Here is a 16,576-nt window from a genome sequence, read left to right as displayed (position 1 = left end):
GTGCTGCATCTTAACTGAACAAATTCAGAAGGAAGGTAATGACTCAAACATGGAAGTTGGCTAACCCTGAATAACATCTCCTATGTTTGGCAAAAATGCCACTGGATTTTTATTGGCCATAAGTATTCAAGACCTTGGGTTTGGATATGTTTTTTAAGACCACGTGTTTCATCAGCACAGCAGCTCACAACTGTGAGAATGCTTGAGTTAAAGGAGAAAGTATGACCACCTGCTTTGCGGTGACTTTTCAAAGTCTCAGGATGTCCACCCTTATTCAGTGTATGGGAGCTGACAGATTATAACCCAGGATGCTGTGGCTACAGGGCACAGATAAATAAGAAACAAGGAAACAGTTTAATAATTTCTATAATATGGGACATCTTCCTACAGCTTTATTAAAGTATTCAACTCTGAAAAGTCATTCTAAAAAAACCAACATGCAACATGTTGCATATTCAATACCTCTCACTAAACATCTGATATAAAAAATGTGCCCTGCTGACAGGTTAAAAGATATTTTTGTACGGGATTCTGGAGTCAAGCTGGGTTCTTCCTGTGCTGTCAGCAATCGAAATTTTCTCACTGAAACATAACAAATCATTCTTTTAATCACATAGCATGGAATGTAGCATGCTTTTACAGCTGCATCATTTTTAAAGAACTAACAGGTGAGAAATAATGGAAAAGTTAATAAAAAGGATATTATCAAATATACATCAGGGGCAAGTAGAGCAAGCAGATGCTATTCTACAGGAATCTATATATGGTGATTCTTTCTTAGCAAAAATATCCATTTGTGTATCCAGCTCACTCTGAAACATTGTTCCCTGCATAAACCAGCTTCTATTTAAAAGACCATTTACAAATAAAAAGAAAAAAAGTAACAGTCAGGAGAACTACAGTGCACACAATACAAATAGAATTCTTTTTTCCTTATACAAACATTGTGACTCTGCATGAGGATGCAGCAAGGTGAACACCCTACAAAACAAGCTGCAGGTTGCTGACACTGGGCTCAACCATTTCCAGACGTGGGTTATTTCTAAAATTCAGAGGTGGTTTTAATACTCAATACCCAGTCCGCGCAGTGTTTTTGCACTCAATTTTATTACTACACTTTGATGTGAGGAAATTTAAGTTACATAACATGCACACGCTGAAATCACAGGCAGACACAAGCTTCACTTTTAACAAATATCCTATTTGCCAGCATGATGGCCACACACATGTAAAAACAGTGATGTATGGCAAGCAAAAGATTAAGATTGTTATAAAGCAAATAAACACAAAGGCTATGCCCTTATGACAGGGCAAGATGTGGATGAAGACAACAGGGAGTGAGGAGGTGTGACTTATGCAAGCAAACACAGCACGAGGAAAGCAGTAGTTCTCTAACTAACAAGTTTGTATACCTCAGCTCCTTCAGTCTCTGACTCCAGGTATGGGAGATGTTGCACAACTAGGCACAGGCCAAGTTGTCAGCAATTTTCCCCACTCCTGCAAATAAGCAGAGCCTGGACTGGACTGAGCTGACTTCCAGGAAAGACACATAAAATATGTCGAATACTTATCAGCATGAGGGGATTTACCAGGATTTTAAAAAAGAAAAAAAGGAATGATCAGACTTTATGGGCGAGCACTGCCTTGTACACTGGCTCTTACATTGATCAGACAGCAAACTCACTAAGCAAGATGAATTACAGTGAGGGTACAAAAATTAAAAATTCCAGAAGTGGGAGCTAAATTTCTGCTTTTTTTCCATATTTCTAAGTTTCAGTCAGGATCAAACCCTACACCCTCTGTTGAATAAGGCTACACTGCCCAGAAACGGGTCTGGTGAAGCAACCCTCCTGGTGCATGCAGCTCAGCTCCCTCTGGAAAGTTAACATTACTGCTCTCTATTAATTACCTTCTGCTAGAGATGTTCCTCAGGCTCACTCTTTCACCAGAGGAGTCTGGAACATGACTGCATGAGTTTCATAAGTTATTAATGAGCATTTTGGTTTAGTGAGTATCAGAGTATCACTTTACAAAACAGATATTATCATCACACTAAAGAAAACCAGCCCAAAGAATAATAAAATTACTTGTACAAGGTTATCCAGACACTTGGCAGAAGAAGGTCAGCTAGCGCAGTTAACTTGCAAGCCCTATACCAATGATCTATCCAGAAGGATACACAGCTCTTTGAAGATAGGAGCTAGGGGATGTCCTTCATCTCTGGTTACCTCTCCTTACCCACACCCTGCTATGAAAGATCCCTATTTCAGTCACTGTGGAGGACTCAAAAACACTGTGGCAAAACAGAAAACGGCTCAGAAATATTGACAGTAAAGCCCTGAACAGAACGTGGAGTATGGTATTCTGGGCCTTGTCTTTACCATCAGCCTCTCTGAGGGAGACCTTAATTTCGGCACTGTTGCACAGGATATTGGTGCCTGAATTAAGGACTCAAAGGATCTCATTAACAATTCTAGCTATAATAATTATTTTTTTTTATAGCCAAACTCTGGCTTAAATCTAGGAAAGCAATAATTTTTTTTTTTTAAAAAAAAAGTAGAGCTGCCACAGAAGGACTACTGCATAGACAGAAAGATTGTGCCAATGGCTAGTATAGTAACATAGGCTCAAATACCTATTATTTCAAAGATTTTCTTGGGAAGGCTACTTAATACCTCTGGATCTCAGTTCTTCACTTCTAAATAAGGATAACAGCTAAATGGGAGCACACTAAGGATAAGGCAAGATATGCAATAGAGACAATGTAAAACTAACAGAATTGGGTTTGTGCATGGAGAAAGCAGAGTAAATTTTAAGCTATTTTTGCTACATTTCATTTAAGCTAACAAACTATTTCACTGACAGCATCTCAGTGCTATGTAACAAAGATTACGTTTTTCCAAGCAAAGGCATAATACACCATACATTACCTTCAAATGAAATTGCAGATCATTTTTTCCTACAAAAACAATAAAGGAGAGACAAACCTCGCCTTGATTACACATGCTGAGCTTCTTCTCAAGACAGAATGAGATTCAGGTCATGTTCTGCTCTCCATTGAACAATACCCAACATAGGCAACAAAACAGAGTATTTAAGACCAAGATGTTAAAATCATACCTCAAGCTGGCAAACTGAAGGTAGCCTTACAGTCACCAAAGAGGAAACATATTTCCCAGTTTTACACCTATGGTTGAAGCCCAAAGACAGCTTCTTTTTTATTACATTTATTAGCGATGTTTGTACTACAGGAATATGGTCTCTCCTTGGTTTTACAACATAAATCTCATTGATAATCATTGAGTTTAAAAAAATTCAAAAAGATAAGCTATCACAAAAATTATTTTTCAGCAAAGTTCAGCACAAAGACCTTGAAGTCAAACATGGCCCAGAAAGCAGCATGTCTAAATCACACAAACCCTGTAGGATTCCTTCTGCCAAAAGCCAAGCAAAGCACAAATGGAATTAAACAAGGATTTTCTCTCATGTCCTGGTCATAACAGGCATGTTTAAAGGGACAAAAAGGCCTTTCCAAAAGTCTATAACCAGAATAGTAAAAATCAACTAATCAGATGCTATTTTTTCTCTTTCAGTGAGCCAGTGCTGCCACCTAAAGCTATCTAAAGGGCATGCAGAAGAACTTCAAAGGCATCTAAATATTCAGGAAGCACATCTGAGTAGGCAGAGAATACAGAGTAAGTCAAATAGGTTAAGAAAATACCACAAAATAATGATGCTGCAGTACCTGAAGGAGCAGTTCTTTCTCTATCACTTCACCTGTTTTGCTGATAAGCTGCTTCTGTAGTCTCTGTATTTTCTGAATCATTTCATAGGTACTTGGGTCACTGGCCTAGACAAGAGCAAAACAGTCTCAAAAATTATACATTATAACAAGTTAGTGTTTCTTACTTGCAAATGAAAACGATAATTCTAAGTGTTCAAAAGTGACAAATATAAAATGGCATGCTGGGGTTTTTTAAATGGCACATATACAAGCAGTCCTGAAACTGGAATCTGCCTCCTGAAGATCAGTTGGAGCATGCTCATGTTTAACACTATCACCCCTCATGAATCCACCTCAAAACAACTAATAAAAACAGGAGTCCTTTAGAACTTAACTTCCAAACCAACAGAGACTGGTAGAACCATGTGACAGGGAAGGAAAAGGAGGTTAGTATATCATTTTTAGCAGAAACTGAAACCGCCCACTAAAAAATGAAGAGGACTGCAAGTACCTCCCACTATTTTAAGAACTTCAAACAGTGACAACTAAGTTTTAAGACCAGGAAAAATTTTCTCTTGAACAAACAAAAGAGTAACTGCAATGTAATCTTGAAACAGGTTGAAACGAGGAACAAATTATGGGGTTACAGTAGTGAATTATTATGAGGTGTTAAAGTGCCCATATATGTGGAATCTCATTCTTCAATGGAATGAAGTGCTTAAAAAGAAAATGGAGTGTAGGCACTATACTGCTGCCCTCTGTCCACATTGCCGATAAAGACCAGGAGCTAACAGATGTCTGTCTCTCCTTCTTCCCTGTTCATTCTTTTGTCACAGCTTGCATGTGGAGGAAGCTTTTAAGGAGCAAAAAACAATTATGTGAGGAACAGCCAGCAAAGCTTACTTTCCCACAACTATTTATCTTCTTGTTTGATCCTTTAATGAAGGGCAAACAAACTCTGACTGAAGCTTTTCCCCACTCAGGGATCCACACCTCTCTCCCATGAGGTTTCTCCTCTCTCATGCGGTGTCTCATAAGAATTAAACTCACATTGCAGTAAAGGCTCCAATAAAGTCCTGCTCTCTGTATATTTGTTTGAGCTTATAAGAAACGTGGTATCTCGTGGCTCAATCTTTTGTCCGATTTTATCTAAATTGACTAATCAATTCAAGTGTAACTGGGACACTAACACAGATAGGCATGCAGTGCTCACAACACAACATCATTTCCTGAGAAATCAGGCTAAAAAGTAGTTCAGTCCTCATGACCCGCTCAGTCCTTGATTTTTTTTATAGCGCTGCTCAAATATGGTGCCAACTTGTGACAAGTGTAGTGATATGAGAGTGTGTGTTCTTTAGGAATTGAACCAAAACCCCCACCAGGATTATTTCATATGGATCTTCCCATCTGCTGGCCTTCCTGTGTTCCAAATACAAACCAGTGACCTAGAATGGAATGATGTGATTTCCCATTATCAGTCTCTTCTTATATTAATTTGCCCAACACTGGATGTTTTGACTGGCCTGATTTTCCTTTGTTACAAGGTGCTGCTGGAGATTGTACCTAGATGTCTTTAACCTAGTTCACCATCCTGCATTTTATCTCCCTTCCATGAGAAAAGCTAAGCACACCATTCAGCTTTAAGCTCAGTATGGAAGGATCAGAAATTAACTGCTGTGCTAGTAAGCACAGCCAAAATCCTCAGCTCTGCTTCTGTAGGGACCAGCATGTTACTACTCATTATTAGAGCAGCTAAACAACCGAGGCTGGCATCAGATCAGAGATCCATGTAACAGAGAAATCTCAGCTGGCTCTGACTTACTTCAAAAATATCCAGTGATACCAATTGATGTTCATGTATTTTGTTTGCCCTTGATGGATTTTTTTTTCCCCCTTCATTTGGCAGATTCAAATACTGTGAAAATTTAGATTTGCTGTTTACGTAACAGTTGAACTCACATTACCTGGATTGGCTATCTTTGGGAAGCCAGCACTGTTTATGTGGAGGCCTCTTCCTTTTCTCACAGATGTAATTTACCTTCTGACTTCACATCTATCCGTCCCCAAGTCTACCTGATCTATGACCCTTTCTAACTCTGGGCTTTCAACCCATCTACATCCCCTAACTGGTAAGGGTAGGATTGTGACTTTCCCCTATCATCTTCTTTCTCATCATCCATGTTAAGGAATCACCCCTTCTAAATTCACCTGATGCATTCTTATTCCCTTTAGCATTTGACTGGCTCTTTACAAATCCCTCTGCAATTTTTCGTTGAGAAAGTGACACAAAAATAACACTGATTGCATTGTGCAAGGAAGCCATTCAGCAGTTAACTGTTCCACTGGTACTATGGAAATTTCAGTCTGCCTGCCCCCCCACATAATTTGCATAACAGTAAATGGAAATAGGCTTTTCGCTGTGCCACTGATTTGGTAGTATGGGCTTTGGGAACTTGAAATGCTGACACATCACCTCTAATTTTCTCCATCTGTGAACATTCAAGGGATTCTCCAGTTCTTTTTCCAAAACTTTGCACCGAGCCTGTTCCCTTAATAGTTCCTTCTGCATGTGATGAACTTTCCGTCTTTAAAAAGAAAAAAAACACACCAAAACCACATCAATATGACCAAGGCACTAATACAGACATTTAGAAAACATTCCCTCATCCACTACCACACTGGAAAAGTGACTCTTGTGATTAAGAGTGAAGACTGATACCACTAAACAGATGGAACCAGAAGATAACACAATTAGACCTCTTTGCTCACTTTAGTAAGAATGGCTCAAAAAAGGGACTTTTCATCAGCTCTGGAGTTCCGTGGGAATCTGCTCCACACAACCTACTGGATCTCACTGTCCACATCTCACATACATTAAGGCCAGAAGGACAGTTAATTCACCTCGAGTGACCTACAAATCAGTTATAGGGTCATATCCAATTACTGCTGTATTGAATCTAACAGCTTCTGTTTGAAAGGTTTTAAAACTACATGGCTCACACAATCCAGAAAGTAAAACGCACTCTAGAACCCAAGCTTGATTTCTTTTATTGTTATTACCTTTCCTCAGGAAATTTCAGGGGTGAATTGTTGCTGGATTTAAAATTTGTTGAGCACTTCCAGGGTGTTTTGACAACTAGGCTATTACAGTGGGGATAGAGGATGAGGGGCAGGAAAAAAGGGCACATTTTGCAGTGGTCTGACCCTTACCGCTTTAGTGGGTGGATCCTGTAGCTTCTACAAGTTCAAAAGGGGGTGGAAGATCACCATGTGCCTATTCCACCACTGAATCTTCTCCCTCTAAGCTTAGAGTTACATTTAGTTCACTAGAGAGAAAAAGGCGTTTTTTGAACGGCGAGGTTGGACAAGGTTATGGAAGAGGAAAAAATCCCACTTCTCCAATTGGCAAATCAAGAAAGCTAATTAGCAGCACAAATGATAAATGGGGTCTTTCGACAGGCAGTTTTCATGATGGTTTTGGACTTCATTAAAGTATGTGATTGCTTCTGCAGTTAGCAAGAATTGATCCACCCATCATGGCATGCATCGCACTATACTTCAATACCGTTACTGAGTTTCAATACAGTAACAGACTTTCAGCTGAATGCATTTGGGCAGCAAGTTCAAATCCTATTCCTGTCTGCAATCAGTCGATGAAAACTGCAATTGCTAATGTTTTATGCCCAGCTCTCTTTTCTCTTACATGAAATCAAACTGGCATAATTCCACTGAAGTCAACGGGACTGACCACAGACTGAAGTTAATTTGCTCTGGTGAAAGCCACGGAATTATACTGATACAGTAAAGCTAAAGATCTTACCCAAAACCTGCAGTATCTACATAGAATTACTATGATGGTTATCTGCAAAAAAAACATAGCCACCTCTCCTTACAAACCAAGACAGATTCTATAGAAAATGACAATAGTTTCCTATCAGCAAAGAATACATCTCAAATATGGAAGCACTTAAAAAAAAAAAAAAAAAAGAAGCATTAAACTAGAGGAAAAAAATAAATTAGGCTGGGGCTATTAAACTTCCGTTTTAAAGAAACAAAACCTTCAATGAAAATTTAACTAAATCTTTCTCAGAGAGCAAGTCTGCATACAAATCTGGAAGGAAAGAGCACTGAAAATGTGCAGAGGTTTGTTATAAATATATCAAGTGTTCCTCTGTCCTCTGTGGATTGCTTCATAAAAAGCAGTTCCACTAATTTGGGCCTCGGGTACCACTAAGCAGTTCACTGAACTATGAACACCTTTTCTGCAGCTGTCTGTCAAGTTTATTCTGTAGGCAGTAACTGACAGTACAAGGGGAAACAGAGAAACTATTTCAGCTTTGGCCAAGATGCCTTTCTTCCTTCTTTCCTCCTTCCTATATTTTATTTTTTCTTAATTGCTGATAAATTGTTTTGTGAATTTAACCCAGTATGTGTTTGAGGTCAAAGCAAACAATCCCCTTTTCCAAGGTATAATGTTTGTTGATACAAATCTTCACCATGCATAAAACATTTTCCATCTCAAACACAGAATCAGGGATGCAGTCACTATGGAAATATATTTAATCAGCTTTTCTACCTGAGCTCCTCAACTTCAGCCACACTCTTGCCAAGTACTCCCTTCTCACAACGAAGTCTTTTGATCTCCAGCTTGAGAAGTCGGATGTCTTCCATTCTCTGTTGGTACTGGATTTCACCCTTGTTTAAGATGGACTGCTGGATTTTTGTCTTTTCATAGAGCAAAGCCACTTTATCATTGCACCGAGCAAGCTGAGACCCTAGGATGTTTCTCTCGCTGATAACCTGAGCATGCAGGGCAAAGCAATAATCTCAGTTACAGTACACTCCCAAAGTATTTGCATCAGTCAAAATCATGCGTATTAAGAGGTTTCACTGTTATTAGTGAAAGAATTATGACAAGGGCCCAAGTTTCCCCTATAACGGTTCAGCCACACGAACAATATAAACTATGTATTCTGTTCACTGTAGCATCTGAACATTCGTGTTTCAATGGCACTATAAAGCTTTAGTAGTACCACATTTACAGTAGCTGATAACACTGAACAATGAGGGAACAGAACGCAGTGTGTTTGAAAAGCCAAGAGATTTCTACCTGGTCATATTCCTTCTTCTGCTTCAGCCTCTCAGCATCAGCTTCACCAATGATTTTTAGGAGTTTTTTCTCTTGTTCCTCCTGACTTTCTATAAATTGTTTGGTTTCCAAAGCCTGTTCTTTCATCTTAAGCAGTTCAGCCTATTGGGAATCAGAGAATACAGGTAAACTGCACTTGGTAACAACTTCCCATCACATAAACCTGGGATTAATAGTTAGGATTCTAATGAAGTATCATACTTTTTTGTTTGTTTCCTGAAAGGTACACATTTTCTTAGTTTTTGAGAACACACCACTAAGACAAGCAAGCATGAAGACCCATAAAGAAATGGTGTGGACAGTATTTTAGTATCATTGTGTTACACAACATAGAAATTTGAATGAATTTTTATCTACAACAATGGTTGTAATTCAGAGACACCTCATTTAAAAACCATTTTTTTAAACTTAAACAGGTCACATTTGGAAAGCTTTTCAATTGAGTTGTTCAAAGCCAGTCTGGGATGTGAGAAGGGATAGTTCAGCCTTACTGGAAAGGGTAACAAAATATCCTTTGTAATACAAATCAGCATCAACTTGGGACATCAAATATGGCTTCAGAATAACAGAATTGGTGGTGAAGATGGCAACCAGGCATGGAACAGTAAAATTAAAGAGCTTTAGCACTCTTTTTAGTGGATGTGTAGATGAGGAAGACTGGGAAAAGAGGGGCTGTCCTTAAGTACAGGAAAAGTAATACACTGTTACAGTGATTGCACACTACTAACGAACTAACGCTGGAATGTGCCGAATAATGCTACCCTCCTGTGATGAACTCTATAACTCAAGCCATGTATGTAGATAAAAACTAATAAGGTCTTCTTGGATTATTAGGTATTTCTATCACTGCTAAGCAATTATTAGAGCCAAAATAGAACTAGCTGACTACAGTCCATTTTCATAGATATGAAAACTTTCAAGCCTTGACTCAAAATTTGCCACAGCCCTGACCCTTATAAAGGATGGTGTTCAAGCTGCCTTTTGGGAAACAGCATCACACAATGCTGAAAGAATGAGGCTGCGATGAAGGCTGCACCTGAAGAAACATTGATTTAAGACAGAAACAGTTCCATCATCATAATAAAATAGCTTGTTCCATTCTTATTTTCTTTAATAAAATTCTCATTTTCCCATATGTGCAACACTCATATTGCTCTTACTCAGTGTTAGATGTTCATCAGAATCTATCAGCTGAATAAAAATGCAAGCCACTTCATATTGAAATGCAATCAACACTGTGCTAAAGCTGTCTACAAATGTAAAACTGCTCATGTGTTCGGCATTGCTGGATAATATTTTTTTAATATATCAAAATTCTATGTTCTCCTTTTGTCAGAAAAAATATGAGTTATAAACAAGAAGTGGCATTAGATGTTGACAGCAAACATTCATATAAACAAATCTCCTCACTGGAACACACTAAGTTAAAATAAATCTGAACCGCCTTGTACTGTATAGAACATAAATACTCTAAGCCACACAAAGGCCCCACAAGCTAACAGGACTTTGAATTAGATTAAATACACTAAAAACTACAGTATGAGGGCCTGTGTACATTAGAAAAGAGAATAGGAAATTAATAAACACAGTCACTGTGCAAGCAGAAAAATGGTCAGGCCTGAAATTGCTGTAAATCAGCACAGCTTATCTGAAGTTGGTTCAGAGAGTTTGTAAGAACTGAAGAACAATCTGCAAGAATGAATAATTTATCTGGGACCTATGCTGATATCTTAAACATTCAAAACACATTCTTGTTTAGATTTTGAAATATTAGCATAAGTGAGGAGGGGTGGGTTTTTTGACCTAGAGGTGGGAGCAAAATACGAATTTTATAAAAGGTGTAACAGGCTAGACAGAATGCTGAAACAAGAAGTCAGAGGTTTTACATCCAGATTTCTAGAAAACACTAAAAAAAAAAAAAAAAAGGCATGCTTGAACATCTACAAAAAATATACAAAAGCACTTGACAGCACCTCAAACCTGGAGGGCCATAGTTCTTACAGCTTTCAGACATATTTTTCAACATCCAGATACTTTGTTAAACCAGTCCGATCCACAAGCTTGTACAAAAGCCAACTGAAACCAAAAGATGGCATTGTACTGGCTGTTAATGAAGCCTGAATCAGGCATCCTCTATTTCATTTACCATGAGTACACATTTTTAAGACCTTTATGCCAGCTGAGGCAAGCATAAATCCAATGTCTGTATAATCTCGCTCCTATGAATCCCAGTCCTCCATGACTTAGCACGTTCTTTAAACTGAGTTCCCAGGAACAGCTTGCTTGTTTCCTTCACATCAGCACAAACAAGACAAACTGAACCCGGCTTGCTACACAAATAATTGGGTTCTTTTGTGCCTGTGTCAGTCAGTTCCCTCTTTGAATTCTATTCTGCTTTAGTATTCAGCAAAGACACTCAGGTGGAAGACCACAGTGCCCTGAAGCTAGTCAGTAATGTGATGTCAGTGTATGGACATACTTGCTAGTGAATAATTGAGTGGATAAACCATGTAGCAATCATATGTTTCTCAAATGGATGGCGGACAGTTCTGAGGTGATGAGACAGAATTGGAGACTAGTTAAGGCAGAAAGCTGCACACAGGAAATGAGACACTGTTTGACTTCTCCATCACTGATAGAACAACTCTGAGACAGATCAGGTACAAAAACACAAATTCATCACCTTTCTACAAAGCTCTATTGACATCTTGTCATAACTGTAATGTGCTGAGAGAGGCTAAAAACTCAAGGAGTCATTGCAGCATAGCAATAAACTGACAGAAGAAAACATTGTGGGAAGTGGCAGGGGACTTCTGTTTTGGGGAGCTGTTGTTTGTTTCCTGGGTTTATTTTTTTCTAGTGCTTAGCAAAGAGAAAAAATAAGCTGCTGTGGACACTAACGCCTTAAATCTTTCAAGAGCGCAGCAGACTAGTTTGAGGTATCACCACACATTAATAGCTTATCTAAGGATGGGCAGTAGCCAGTGCTGAGAAGAAGCAGCAGAGCTTCAAGCTCAGATTTCCTTTGATTTAGAACAGATTCTTGCTGTTTTATACCACAATATTAAAATAACTTTCTGTGCAGAGGGACCTACTAAAAGGTACTGCTTAACTCCCAGAAGACTAATGCTTGCTAGTCACACAGAAATACAAGATTGTGAAGTGTAATATAATGGGGTTTGCGCTTATAAACAGCAGAAAGAAAAAAAGATTTTTAAAAGAAAAACTTGAATTATAAGGGTTTATATTTAAAAAGTTTGCTAGAATCAGGCTATCCCGAAAATCCACATTTCTGCAAGCAAAATGGAACTTTCTAGTACATATGTTCAGTCACCAGGAGATTTAAAGCTTCTAACAGACAATCCAGGACCTTTCGACTGTAATTACAGGCAAAATTTAGATTTGTCTTATACACAGAAGATTTGAGTAGCTAATACCTCTAAAGCATACTGGCATATTGTGCTTCAATTACAGAATAGTTTATTAAAATACAGCAAAACCACCACAGACCAGGAACAATGCAGTTTGTGAAATTATGGAAACCTTCCTTTGTAAGAAGGCATACATGTAAAGGCTCTTACTTTCAATGATTCTTCCATCTTCTCTATTCGCTGATGTTCTAGACGTGCTCTCACAAGGGCTGCTTCTTTGTCTGCAATCACCTCTTTCAGCTCATCCACCTGATGTGTCACAGTTTTCAGTTGCTTCTTCATTTCTGCCACCTCATCCTAATAGGACAGGAAGTGCAATCACAGAGAGGGATCAAAAAAGAGCAGGTTTGTGATTCAGAGTTCAGACTCTTTTAATGTTGGAAAGATGTAGCCACAGTGCTCGAGAGGAGACCTGTTGTACATACCACAAGACACAACTTTTTAATCCAACAGAAAAAAACAGTCTCATTAAATGACATTTTTTTGTTTATGCCAGTATGACACTGTAGTAAAAAAGCCTTTGAAGCATTGACAAAAATAATGACCAGCAATTGTAAGTATAATAAGCCATCTAAAGTGCTAGACACAAAACAAGAACTAGCAGTCAATGTAAATTAATAACATTCTGATCCTACCCATCTGTTTTCATGCTTCTAGTAATGTGTTTTTCAAAAAGGTTGTATGCAGTTGGGCACAAATATTTGGAGAGAAGCTCGTTTTGTGCAAATGAACATATCCTTAGGTAAGATACCCATATGCCTGCAAAGGAGTATGGGAAATACTTGTCTCCATTTTGCCTATGCACTAGCTTGCATACAGGTGCAAGGGGGAAAAAAGTATGCTCACAGACTGAGAAGTCCCTGGTATGAGAATATTTATCATACATTTTATGCTCAAAAAAGAGAACAAAAATCCTGGTAGCACTGCAGAGATCAGATCACTAGGAGTATTTCTACTCACAGCACAGAGATGCCTGCATGTACAAAATTAAAGAACTGTTTCAACTCATTGCAGTGACAGCACAGTTGCGACATGAAATGGAAGCTATTAAATTCAATGCTTAGACAGACGTGCTCTTCTGGATCTAATGAAAGTAGCTTTAGAAGCAATTATTATTCCTCTGCCAGAGGCTGCCACCTCACAGACATACCCAAATACATTCCTAATTCTTCATTTAATGAAGAACAGTAAGAACACATAATTTTTGCAAACAGCTCTCCTAATCAACTTGCTTAAACAAATGAGCTCATAACACCAAAAGAAACCCCAAGGATTAAATAATCAGATATTTATCTCATATTAACAGCCTGCCAGCATATCTTTTCCAAAAGATTTTACTGAGCTGAACACTATAGTACTCTGGAGACCACTAGCAAGGTGGGCAACAGGGTATCTTTTCACATTAAGCAATCCAAAAATACTTACAACTAGCTTTACCTAAACAACCTTGTGCAAATTTGGTTTACTTCCCCAAAGGAAAAAGAATTTACCATAATTTTTAACACAACCACTTTTTTTTTTTTCTTTCATGGCTGGCTGACATGTTACTGAACTTTGAATGGCTTTTTTTTCACGGCTACATATTACCTTGGCCAAAAGATCTTTTGGGGTCAGCTACCTATTCACACAGGACTTGCTAAAAACATTTTATGGTAAGCCAAGCAAGCTATTAAAACCTAAACACCAGCCTCTAACAACTGGAACTGTAAGCAGCATTGTGTATACCACCACATAATATTCAAAACCTGAAAAGGCTGATAAGTTCATTGCCTCAATTTGTAAGTGCCATACATACGTCACACATAAGTGCCAGTTCTTTTTAAGTACACAAATTTATGTTGTACCTTTAAAAAAAAATAAAAATAAAGTCATCAGCGTTGCAATTTTTCACCCTTATTTCTTTTGAGAGATTTTTTTTGAGCACCAAGAATCCCAACACCACATCCAATGATGACAGGCAAACAAAGGTCAAGTGAAGTGTCTCATATAAATGCCAAAATAGTTCATTCCTAATCAAGTTCAGCACACAGCTGGATATGAACTTAAGACAGTTAATTCCCATCTGCTTCTCAAATAAAATATCTACTTATTCAAACCAAAGTATGAATTTGTAATCTACTATGTATGTTTATGTAATAAATTTTTATTTTGAAATAACCCAAGGCTGGAAATCACAGCTATACAAGGTCCCAATCTCTGCCAGCTACGATAGGATTTGTGTAGTATTCTAGATCTTTACATCACAATAACAGAATGTGTCCTTAAGTGATCTGTGCTCTTCCTCCAGCATTGTTAGTGGTGAGATCTCCAAAGAAGAAATATAAATGGAGAGAACCATTATCTGAGGAAAACTACACTCCCTGAAAGGAACAAGTGAGGTGGAAGCATTAAGTTCCGTCAGAAAATCCCGCTTCAAATGGGAAAGTATTCCCTCTGCTTTCTAATTCATGATTCACAATAAATTACAAACGTATTCAGGGTAAGGAGGGAATCTTATTCCCCCTCTTCCCTCTTTCCCATACATGCAGACAAACCCTAAATGAATAAAACAGACTGGAGCCAAGATGGAAAGGAAAAAATTTTCTTCCATGATAGGGTTTTATGATTCTGTAGCTCCAGCATACCATGATTTTATGCATGGTTTGAAGCACAGATATCGCCACAATGTCTGAGGACTCATGTTTCCAGTCCAAATAGAAACCTTCCAGATAAAATGTCAGAGACCTAAGATATTTATTTCCTCAAAACACACAGGAATTAAGAAACCACTTCTGCCATTTATACAATGAGTTTTCCTTTAAATAAATAAAAATTACATCAGAAAAAAAAATGAGCAGAGAGAGAAACACAAGGAAAATTGTATTAACTACCTTAGCTTCAACCAGATTTTTACTGTATAGGTTCTTCTCTATTCTCAAAGCTTCACAGCGGCTTTGTTCCTGTTTTAATTCAACCGCAGACTCTTCTATCTTCTTCTTACAGTCACGGATCTGCATTTCCCGTATTTCAATATCTTTCATGTGCTGCAGGATCTAAAGCAGAAAGAAGGAAGTGAACATGATTAAACCATCATCACAAGATTGTAAGGATGGGGCAGAGTTCATGATTTTCTAAGATAACAAGTTCAAATCCCTGTGATAAGAAGTTTTAACTACAGCTAAAAAAATCACTTCAGTCCCAGTACAAGTTTAACCTTTCTGGATTGCTTATGTGGGACAATATTTTATTTTAATCCGATACCTAGGTTTTATTCAAGGCTCAAATTTATAGATGTGCACATATTTAATTTAAGGAGCTATTGAAAATACTACAACTGAGCAGATTCAACAAGATCAACACAAATGGCTTTCATCAAGAATAGCCTTAGGTTATTTATAGAGCAAAGTCAGATTTTGTATGTTGTTTTGAATGTCAGCTGTATGATAAGATGAATAAAAACACGTTTTCCCAAGCAGCCCTGCATGCACTTCTACATTCCAATAAGCCAACGATTTTCCTAACGAACACATGATCACAGTGTTGATATATAATTACAACAATAATAAAGTCAGTTAATGTAACTTACACTTGATCTAAATAAGTAGGTAATCACAATTAGCTGCTTCTAGGAAGGATTAGAAATAATGATGTGAAGATTACCTAAAGAGAATGGAGTACACTGTAGGAAGGTATGACCACATGCATTATCAATAAACAAAACTTTACAGACAACTTTATTGAACAATTACCACCAGAACAATACATAGGAATTACTATGTTAAAGGAGCAATAATGCAAATAGTTGTTAATCATTATGATGGGCTTCCTAATTATTTTTTTAAAATGCAAGAGCCCTCCTCCTGCTGTACAAACAAGCAGTATTCAAACAGAATCCAGCATTACAAAGAAGGAAGATTATAAGAAATAAAAAGAAAATTAAGGAGTACACAAATCAAGAATATAATTTTTCCAGTTCACTGCCTGGGGGAGAAAATAATGCCACCCTTAAAGCTGGGAAAAAGACCAAGCATTAAAGAAAAAGCTGAAGAATCACATGGACAAAATCCAGGAGAAAAGTCAATTCACAACTTCATTTCATACCCAGTTCTCCTGACTCTGTTTTTGAAGGTAGCAGTTTAAGCTAAGATTTATGTTCATATGTCTAAACAGAAGAATAAAAAATGTTTACATCAAACAGTCAATAACTGCAAAGTTTGCAGTTGACAGTGTTGTCCCTTGCTTAGCTGTAAAGCCTTGAGGTTTCACTGTTTGGGCAGGAGCTTAATTAATTGA

At 37.8% G+C, this 16,576-nt stretch overlaps 1 protein-coding gene across 1 annotated transcript in view; it reads right to left on the bottom strand.

The window, feature by feature from the left end:
- Nucleotides 1-16,576, bottom strand: part of CFAP58 (cilia and flagella associated protein 58) — a 64,431-nt gene that overhangs the window by 25,520 nt on the left and 22,335 nt on the right. Inside the window, exons 10-15 of the mRNA XM_080401035.1 lie at nt 15,175-15,336; nt 12,455-12,601; nt 8,835-8,975; nt 8,301-8,524; nt 6,198-6,309; nt 3,746-3,850 (exon numbers count right to left, since the gene is read on the bottom strand). Coding sequence (XP_080257161.1) covers nt 3,746-3,850; nt 6,198-6,309; nt 8,301-8,524; nt 8,835-8,975; nt 12,455-12,601; nt 15,175-15,336 — 891 coding nt within the window. The remainder of the gene's footprint in view (nt 1-3,745; nt 3,851-6,197; nt 6,310-8,300; nt 8,525-8,834; nt 8,976-12,454; nt 12,602-15,174; nt 15,337-16,576) is intronic.

This window comes from Falco punctatus (assembly GCF_963210335.1).
Source record: "Falco punctatus genome assembly, chromosome: 9".
Lineage (NCBI taxonomy): Eukaryota > Metazoa > Chordata > Aves > Falconiformes > Falconidae > Falco > Falco punctatus.
This window is presented reverse-complemented; position numbering and strand designations above follow the sequence as displayed.